General features: G+C 39.1%; 1 protein-coding gene across 1 annotated transcript in view; it reads right to left on the reverse strand.

The window, feature by feature from the left end:
- The window catches only part of LOC106532121 (G protein-coupled receptor kinase 5), a 21,511-nt gene extending 14,940 nt beyond the window's left edge, over window positions 1-6,571 (reverse strand). The window contains exons 1-5 of the mRNA XM_014028128.1: window positions 6,446-6,571; window positions 6,237-6,334; window positions 6,074-6,166; window positions 2,127-2,190; window positions 1,028-1,168 (exon numbers count right to left, since the gene is read on the reverse strand). Coding sequence (XP_013883582.1) covers window positions 1,028-1,168; window positions 2,127-2,190; window positions 6,074-6,166; window positions 6,237-6,334; window positions 6,446-6,463 — 414 coding nt within the window. The 5' untranslated portion in view covers window positions 6,464-6,571. The remainder of the gene's footprint in view (window positions 1-1,027; window positions 1,169-2,126; window positions 2,191-6,073; window positions 6,167-6,236; window positions 6,335-6,445) is intronic.
- Window positions 6,572-10,624: the final 4,053 nt, after the last annotated feature.

Consider the following 10,624-nt stretch of genomic DNA (forward strand, 5'->3'; position numbering starts at 1 on the left):
ATTTTAAATATAAATACATTCTGAAATAAATAAATATGGTCAAATTTAATAAATAAATAAATGAATAAACATGCTAAAAAATTATTTTAATATATTGATTTAGTTTTATTTCATGGGGACATTTATTTATTTGATGGGATATTTATTAAAGGGCCAATATTATGTGTTTCTCAGGCATACATTTAAATACTATACCATAATAAAGTATCTATGCCACCTTTAGTTGTTATTAAAATGCTGTTTTATGTTTAAATAGAAAATAAACTTATATCATCACTTCCTCTTCTAAACGCCTTGAAATTGGCCTCTGTCTCTTTAAGAACCACCGTCCGCTTATGTCCTGTCCATTTCGGTGCGGGGGAGGTGGGGGGCTGCCATGATACAGTTTACTTGGCATCTGAAAATAAATTTCCTCAAACGTATTTTGAATCTGAGAAGAGCTTCACTGAGTGAGAAGTGGTGTTGAGAGCAGCAGACAGTTTAAGTTTCACTTTCACTTTGCTCTGTTACTGCTGAGAGCCTGCAGGAGTCATGGGCGGGGTGTGTGGGGTGGGGAGGGGTTGTGCTCTGCCATGAGGAAGTTTGGCTTAAAGACACGTCCCAGGGGCGTTTCTGGTCCCCACCTGTCATTTTGCTCCCCAGTGTGGCTTCCTAAAAACACTGCAGGATTTCTCAAACATGCATGAATGAGTCAAAGCAAGGCTTTGGGCATGTTTTTTTATGAGAGTATAACATTATAACATGATATAAAACTGAAAAAAGTTGATTTTACATTATATTGCCCCTTTAATACTTTATTAACTAGTATTTATTTAATTTTGAATGAAATGTCTTTCCATACAGCTGTGAATAAAATGAGTTTATGAGATCTATTAATCATTAGTGTTGACATAATTCCTCCCATTTACATTGTGGACAGATTAAGTTCAGATTAGGTTTATGTGTACATAAAATTATCTCAAATATAACATCTCTCATTGTTTCCTATAACGGAGAAAGTCTAAAGAAATAAAAGCTGCTCTCGCACCACAAAACGACTGTCCAGCTCCTCCAGAATCTCCTTTTCGTTCAGCGCCATGCTTTCTCCTCGCCATTTTTTCACATTGGTCTTCTCCAGCTTTTTGCAGGCATACATCATTCCTGTGGCCCGCACCTGGCAAGCCCACACCTGCAGATAAAACAAATACAGTCACATGACCACGAAAAACTTTCACCAATACTGCTGTCACAACAGAGCTTTTAAATGGGTCATGAATTAATGATGTGTTTCCTGACTTGATGAGCTGACTGAACAAGGAAACACATAGTTGAACATCTGACTTACGTAGGATTATTATAAATCAGTGATAACTTGTTACATATTGGAATATTGTCAACTAGGAAAAAAACAGCTTAGATTAAGTTTCAAAAAAAGGGCAAAAACAGTTCTGTGCATTGCTTCTGTGCAGCACTGTTAAGTGTTAGTTAATAGTTTTATGTTAACAGTGGGTGGAGCTTATTTAACTCTTTAATAGTGTTGTCTCAACTCTGAAATCAACTCGGTGAAAGAACACTAACGCTGGCTGTCAGTTAACTCAGAAAGTGTTAAAATAACACTTCAGGAGTTGAAATCAACTTTGAAAAGTTTAACTGTGAAATTTTAACTCTCCGGTTTTTGCCGTGTGCACTCCACTGGTCTGAGGAGAACCAGTTTAAGGTTTTGGACCAGTCCAGTCAAAGCCCAGACTTTGCTGGACCCAAGCAGCATCGTCCAACCTGAGTGAGCTGAAACAGTTTTGCCATGAAGAATGACCAAACTTTGAGACAAACTCACACAGACTTGATGCTGGGTCCAACAGTGGTTCTGTACAGTACTGACTTTGTAAGGAGGCAGTGAAGGAGTGTGGGTGGGTGGGGGCTGGGGAGATGTATTTATGCACTCACTACTTTACAATTGTAAGTTTTTCAGAACTATCCCATTTTGTTCTTTAAGGCAACAACAGAGAAAGATTACCAAAGGGGGGTCAAAACATTTGCAACCCACTGTAATATAAATATGGTCTTCTGGAAAAATTCACTTTAGCATTTTTTAATATTTTTAAAATATTTTACGATAGAGACAGATATTGAAGAGGTGTAGGTCTTACTTCTCCAAAGCCTCCTTTCCCCAGCAGCCTGTACTGTCTGAAATTCTGTTTGGAGATGGGCTGTCTTAAAGAGGAAAAAAGCAGGCTGGTTTTATTACAAATATTTATTTCAAATACGCAAATAGTATGTGTGTAGTATGTGTGATGAATCTGACACAAAGTAAACAGATAAACCAGCTAACAAAGTACTGATCTGTCTGTGATTTAATGTGGGACACCCAGTGGGGTGCGAAAGTTTGGGCAGCCTTGTTAATTTTCCTGATTTACCTTTATAAATCATTGATTGTTTGGATTTAAAAAATCAGTAAAATATATCATATAGGGGACAAACAGTGATGTTTGAGAAGTGAAATGAAGTTGATATAATTTACAGAAAGTGTGCAATAATTGGTTAAACAAAATTAGGCAGGTGCATAAATTTGGGCACTGTTGTCATTTCATTGATTTCAAAACCTTTAGAACTAATTATTGGAACTAAAAAAATTAGTTTGGTAAGTTCAGTGACCCTTGAGCTCCATACACAGGTGACTCCAATTATGAGAAAGGGTATTGGGGGTAAGTTTTTCTCCTCTTTGCATCTTCTTTGAAGAGTGGCAGCATGGGAGTCTGAAAACAACTTTCAAATGAGCTGAAAACAAAGATTGTTCACAGTCATGGTTTAGGGGAAGGATACAGAAAGCTATCTGAGAGATTTCAGCTTTCAGTCTCCACTGTGAGAAACATTGTGAGAAAATGGAGGACCACAGGCACAGTTCAAGTCAAGGCTGGAAGTGGCAGACAAAGAAAAATCTGGAATAAAGAGAAGCGAAGGATGTTGAGAACAGAGTCAACCCACAGACCAGCACCAAAGACCTACAACATCATCTTGTTGCTGATGGAGTCACTGTGCATCGTTCAACTATTCAGCACACTCTACACAAGGAGATGCTGTATGTGAGAGTGATGCAGAGGCCTTTTCTCCGCCCACATCACAAACAGAGCTGCTAGAGGTATGCTAAAGCACATTTGGACAAGCCAGCTTCATTTTGGAATAAGGTGCTGTGGACTGATGAAACTAAAATAGTTATTTGGGCAGAACAAGGGCCGTTATGCATGGAGGAAAAAGAACACAGTACTCCAAGAAAAACACCTGCTACCTACAGTAAAATGTGGTGGTGGTTCCATCATGCTGTGGGCCTGTGTGGCCAGTACAGGGACTGGGAATCTTGTTAAAGTTGAGGGATGCACGGATTCCAACCAGTATCAGCAGATTCTGGAAACCAATGTCCAGGAATCAGTGACAAAGCTGAAGCTGCTGAAGCCGGGGCTGCATCTTCCAACAAGACAACGACCCTAAACACTGCTCAAAATCTACTAAGACCTTCATGCAGAGGAACAAGTAGAATGTTCTGGAATGGCCATCTCAGTCCCCAGACCTGAATATTATTGAAAATCTGTGGTGTCACTTAAAGAGAGCTGTCCATGCTCAGAAACCATCAAACCTGAATGAACTAGAGATGTTTTGTAAAGAAGAATGGTCTAAAATACCTTCAGCCACAATCCAGACTCTCATCAGAAGCTGTAGGAAGTGTTTAGAGGCTGTTATTTCTGCAAAAGGAGGAACTATTGAATTAATGTTTTTTGGTGCCCACATTTATGCACCTACTTTATTTTGTTTAACCAATTATTGCACACTTTCTGTAAATTATATCAACTTCATTTTACTTCTCAAATATCACTGTGCTTGTCCCCTATATGATATATTTGACTGATTCTTTCTTAATCCAAACAATCAATCAATGATTTATAAAGGTAAATCAGGAAAATTAATAAGGCTGCCCAAACTTTCGCACCCCACTGTACGCATGTGTGCTTTTGGACACATGAAGACATATAAAGACACAAGAAGACAACACATGAAAAAGACACATAAAGAAGACACATGAAGACATGACGAAGAAACATGAAGATACATGAAGACACAAAGCAGTGGCAGCTGGTCAATAGAGGGCGCTAGGGTGCTTCCCCCCACTATTTTTTGAGACACACACACAAAAAAAATACAAATAAAATAACAAAAGAAAACATTTAGTAGAAATATCTACACACGGGTTAGACAAAGAAACTGAAACACCTGGTTTTAGACAATAACATGCCTTTCAGACAGCTTCCTCTTACGTCCACAGTTAATCCTGTTGGATGTGGTTGGTCCTTCTTGGTGGTATGCTGACATTACCCTGGATACCGTGGCTCTTGATGCATCACAAAGACTTGCTGTCTTGGTCACAGATGCACCAGCAAGATGTGCACCAACAATTTGTCCACTTTTGAACTCTGGTATGTCACCCATAATGTTGTGTGCATTGCAATATTTTGAGCCAAACTGTGGTCTTACCCTGCTTATTGAACCTTCACACTCTGCTCTCACTGGTGCAATGTGCAATTAATGAAGCTTGACCAATTTAGCCATGAAACCTCCCACACTAAAATGACAGCTGTTTCACTTTCATTGTCTAAACCTCTGTATGTTTTAGATGTGTAAGATAAACCTTTTATAGTTATTAATGGGTAAACTTATTTCACTCATGAACATTGTCATGTGTTTAGTAAACTGAGCTGTGCCCAGAATGTGATTTTCATACCAGTAGTGGGTCAATGTCATATTCAGTAAGGCAGTGCAGGTCCAGAAGTAAACCAGTAAACAAATGGAGGGGCTAAACAATTTAACTATGTCTTTTAAATCAAAACCTTTTTTGATGAGAACACGTGTCATTAGGAGAAGTTTAAAGTAAACGAACTTGGACCCAATCAGCCAGACACGAAGAGCAGAGTTAATGAAGAGTTAACTTAGATTATAGAGTTCAGTTAGTTTTACAGCCGCTGACAGGTGGTCCTGGGTAAAGCAGCTGGAGGTAACACGTGGGGAGAACAGGTATTGCGTTGGTTGTGTCGCGTTTTGGATTGCATGCACACACACTGCAAGCAAGGGAGCACACACACAGTGCGTGTACTCCCTTGCTTGCAGGGGAGGTGTTTATACTTGGCAATTATGTTGTTGTAGATTTCTCCAAAATGACATGTGGAAGTACACTATATAACTTGTGAAAATGCTGTAAGTAGGAGCCTTCATGGAGTTACAAAAATTCAGAGGTGGACGACCATGTGCCAGGACAGCATGCAGGGGCAGGGATGGCGCGATTGCGTCACATATGGCGCAAGCTCCCTCACGCCTGGCGCAGTTTGTCAACTACAGTATAGCTTAACAGGAGGACACTCAGCTCATTTGAAGGGGATCCTTTAAAAGCCTGACAGCTGAAGTCAGATCATGCTGCTGACATTGTTTGTATTGTACCTCTTCTGTTTTTGCTACAAGTAAAAGAGAGCTCAACTAGATCAGCTGCTTGTTTATTCCTTGTGTTTTGATAATTAATTTATCCAACAAAGACACATGAGAACTAATGAAGAAAGATGAGGACACATGAAGACACATGAGAAGAAAACAAAGATACATGAAGACACATACTATAGATATATGAAGAAGACACATGAGTAGGGGGACATATGAGAAGAACACATAAAGATACATGAAGAAGATACATGCTGTAGATATATGAAGAAGACATGAGAAGAAGACACAGAAATGTACATGAACAACATATGAAAAGGAGACAAATGAGAAGAAGACATAAAGACACATGAAAAGGAGACATATGAAAAGACATAAAGATACACAATGAAGACATATGAGAAGAAGACATTTAAAGGTACATGTAGAAGACAAATGAGGAGGAGACAGAAAGAGACGACACAAAGATACATAAAAAAGACACATGAAGAAAACACATGAGAAGCAGACATAAGAAGAGGACACATACAGATGCATAATGAAAGCACATGAAGAAGACACATGATAAAAAGACACACAAGGACCTATGAAGACACATAAAGAACACACACACACGACTGACCTTTCCAGCATCTTCCACTGTAGAAAACGGTCAAAATACATGCTGTCCATGTACTGGATGAAGGGCTCTTTGCTCAGGTATTCATGTAGTTCTCTACCATCCAACACAAACTGTCAGTTTTCTTCAAATATTCAGAATTTATTCAACAGAAATGTGAACCTACTCTTTACAGTCAGAAAAGACGTCTTCATAGGGAGCTAGCTTCAGATAGTTTCTGCAGCTTTGTTCATATCTCTCCATGATGGACACGAACTGGTCAGACTGCATGGATGAGGTCATTTAAAACGTTTAGACAGTATTTTTAGTGGGAGGATATCAAACTGCAACATGACAGAGAGTAACAGTTCAAATGAACCATGGAGAGTGTCAGACCTGCCGGCTGAAGAACATCTGGATGATACTGTTCCCAAATTCTGTCCTCTCTTTTTCTGACTTTGTCTCAAATGATTCCTAAAGGAGTTAGAGGGGACAGAGGGTAAGAAAAGGTTTACACAGAAATATGCAGCTCTTCTCAACGTCCGCTACGGGCTATTAATGGTAAATTAAATTAGTTAGACACGATTTAGAAAAGCAAACATCGTTTTTTTATAGAAGACATCCAAACTGACATTGTAAATCAGAGTGAAAACCAAAGAACTGCCTCCTTGATTAGAACGCTGCATTGTTGAAGGTTCTAAATGCACAGTGGTCCCCATTATTCTCAACTGGAAGAAGTTTTAATTTTTTTTTGCTTGTATTAAGCGGTCATTTTTGTCTTTCTGCTGATAAATCTGCAGTTTAGCACAACCAGGTTCCTTCTGGGAGATTCTCACCTGGCCTCACAAAGCAAATGAAGGAGCTAAGAGCTTAGACTAACAGACTAACAGGCCTATGTGTGTGTGCAGGGGGGTGTATGTATTTCCAGGCACATAGTTCAGTTCTTTACAAACAATGATGCAAGTATGTTAACTTCAGTTGTTATGAAAATGCTGTACATATCAAAAATAAATCAGACGTTGCATCATAGCCCATCTAATAACCTTGAAATTGGCCTCTGTCTCTTTAAGAACCTCCTACCACACTCGCGCCTCATCACATTTTCAAACTGCTCTGTGGAGCAGGAGCTCGACTGCAGACTGAGCTCCAGGGAGGAGCTTTGTAAATCTGCTGTGCTTTGTACCAGTAAACGTTTAGGCAGCTCCACATGGCTGACACAGGACATTCAATGATTTCTCAGACATGCATGAATGCATCAAAGCAACATGGCTGTTTTATGGTATAGTTTTATGCAGTGCTTCTTGGGATAGTGAGGGCTGTGGACGATACACCAGACCTCAACTTGGGGGAAATGGAGGGTGCATTTGTGGCCTGTAATTGGAGGAGCCTTTGAATCTGGACAGCCTTCGAAGCATCACTGTGACATAATCGGCCTTCAAATTTGGCCTTCGAAGGATGCAGCCTCTGAATTTGGACACAGCCTCTGTGGAGATGGGTGTGTAGGTCTGTTTTCCCTGTTCAGACCTGGCATCAACATCCACCTTGGCTAATTCGTTTGAAAGTGGACAGTCTGATTCGCAGCAGGCAGTTAGCTGTATTCTCCACAACAGGGCCAGCCTGTTGCAAAGACAGCAAAGGCAAATGCTAAGGGCGTCGTCCAATTCTAAGGGGTGCCACAAATGAAGAACAAAAAAAAAATTATAACTTTTTATTAGAGCTGTTACAATTAACATGAACAGGTTCTCCTCATTGCTGTCAGCAAATGTTGTCAAGTATGAGGTAGACTTCTGGTATTCTGTTTAAAATGCATTGTATATTTTAATCAGACAAACTGGTGTCTAAAGAAAAAAATACTACAACAGACAAAGTTATTTAATTGGTATGTGAATGTATGTAAATTGGCAGAAGGGGTGGGCACCAATATTGCCAGGGCTGGCCCTGCTCCACACTGTGCTTACAACCTGATGTTGATTCTTCTGAGCTGCAAGCTGGACCTTTTCTTTCACCACTCTGTGTTAAATTAGCTGCTGTGTTTGGGAACATTGTGACCCAGTTTTGGCCAAGTTCATCCGTGGGTCACACGACCTCATGTTTGACTGAATACCTCAATCCTTTGGTCAATAGAGGAGTTTATGATTGACTTAACGATTGTAAGGCATTCTGGTCCTGTAGTTGCAAAACAAGTTCAACTCATTTTATCTTCTCCATCTGGTTTGACAGTATGATGTTTAAAACAAACAAGATTCAGTGCATTATGGGTAAACATCTGAGATGTGTTAAACCATGTTTGAGTTCTTTTATGTTCGATAAAGGATTTTTCACAGAGCTTTTCATATTTTATTTGTTTTTGTCTGTGCTAAAATGGGGTGGAAAATTTGAAAATGTTCAGTATTTTTCATAAATATTAGGTAATTTCAGGAGAGTTTCATGTACAGGTGCCTTCAGGTTTCTGGAGTTAATGTGTTTTAAACAATCATTATAATGCAGGGATGATCAGTTCTAAGATTTCTGCTATGTTTGAGCTAAAGTTTATGCTAACCTGACCACATTTACTCACCATATTCTGGTGATTGATGCACACTTACATGTCACTGTTTAAGTCATTTGTTTGTTTGTGTGTGTGTGTGTGTGTGTGTGTGTGCGTGTGCGTGCGTGTGTGTGTGTGTGTGTGTGTGTGTGTGTGTGTGTGTGTGTGTGTGTGTGTGTGTGTGTGTGTGTGTGTGCGTGCGAGTGTGTGTGTGTGTGTGTGTGTGTGTGTGTGTGTGTGTGTGTGTTTCTGGTGACATTTGGTGGCAATTAAAAAAACGCCTACATTTGGGGACAAAAGTGGAGTCCCCATTTGGTTTAAATGCCATTGGTGGGTTGGGGGTTGGGTTTAGGACCAAGGTGTGAATTGAGTTTAGGTTAGTTTTAGGGTCAGGTAGGTACCTGTGAGGTTAGCCTTAGGGTTTGTGGTCAGGGTTAGGCTGTAGGAATGTAATGGAAGTCAATGGAATGTCCCCAATTGGATAGCTGTGCGAACATGTGTGTGTGTGTGTCTTAATGCATTTATATTAAATTATTTGACTATTTACGAGCCCCCCCCCCCCAACTAAATTCCTCAGGAGCATGGCCTGAACACCTCTGCTATGGTCTTGTCTGCAGTGTTGTATAAAGTACCACAAAGTGATACTAGAGTAAAAGTACAAGTATCTTACAAAAAATTACTTTGCTAAAAGTTAAAGTCTCCTTATGGTACATTACTTGAGTAAAAGAATTAAAGTGTCTGATATTTTTTGTACTTAAGTATTAAAAGTAAACATATTGATTTAAAATGAGCAGTTAGATTTTCTGTAAGGACATTTATTAGGAGGTGACCACAAAGAATGCAGAAATGACTATATCATATTAAATAATTCAGGATGCTCCAGTCCAGCTGTTTCAGTTTATATACATATATCAAGGCTGCACAAACATTTTCCCCAAAATGAAAATCTATCTGAGGGCTGCGGCCAAATGTAATAATATAATTCATGAAATACAAATACCTCCTCCACTTTTAAAAATACAGTCCTTTTATTTTTAATGATTAAGCTACCAGCCAGTGCTGTGGCCCACGTTTTTGACTAACTGCAATACAACACCTTATATGGTCATTGGGTCAATGAATGTAATGACTTTAGGTGGAAATACTGTGTTTCTACATAGGACCAAAGGGCTATCCATCAGGTCCACCAATGCGTCCCCCCTACCCACTCCCAATCTGAAAAGGGGGTGTCTGGACATAAAAAATGCTTATCACTCAAAAACTATTCAACATAGAAGCCTCCGTTTTTCGTTTTGTTTGTTTTAGCCCTGATAAAGGGCTATCCATCCGATCCGTCAATTAGCCCCCCACCCCATCTGAAAAGTGGGTGTCTGGACATAAAATGCTTATAAATCAAAAACTATTCAACACAGGAGCTGCAGATTTATTTTTGTTTTTTGACTCTGATGACGGGCTACCTATAAGACCCACCAACGAGAACCCCCCACTCCCAGATCCCAACCCAAAACAATAAACCTATTCTGATAATTCTGAGTTCTGGTGCATTGGTGCTTTGCGTACATGCAGGAGTCATAATACTCCCACTATGCAGTCTCTAGTCTTTCATCTTTGCTTTTGTTTAATAAATAATGACACAATGGAAGCGGTTGTGTGTTTTCTACACTTCAGGTTGGATTTAAATCACTCTAAAACTTGGTAAAGACCAAATAATTTATAATAATACGTCATAACATGTAAATCGCTAAAACTGAAAGAGGGTGGATTTTGTTTCTCATGTAAATAAAGTGCTTGACTAGTGTTTGAATATAACTTCTATAAAAGTCTAAAATCTATACTAAAATACAGAAGAATATACACTTCATTGAGTTTTGAATTAGTGGTTAAAATTAGCCTAAAAAACAAACTGGATCTTACATCCAGCTTTTTAATAAATTCCTTTATTACACTGCAAAAAATATCCACCTAACCAAGTTTTAAAATCTTATACCCAGCCAAAAAGTCTTTTTGATCTTGTTTTGAGACTGATTTACTAAACAAGAACTGATTGT

This window comes from Austrofundulus limnaeus, unplaced genomic scaffold (genome assembly GCF_001266775.1).
Source record: "Austrofundulus limnaeus strain Quisiro unplaced genomic scaffold, Austrofundulus_limnaeus-1.0 Scaffold719, whole genome shotgun sequence".
NCBI lineage: Eukaryota > Metazoa > Chordata > Actinopteri > Cyprinodontiformes > Rivulidae > Austrofundulus > Austrofundulus limnaeus.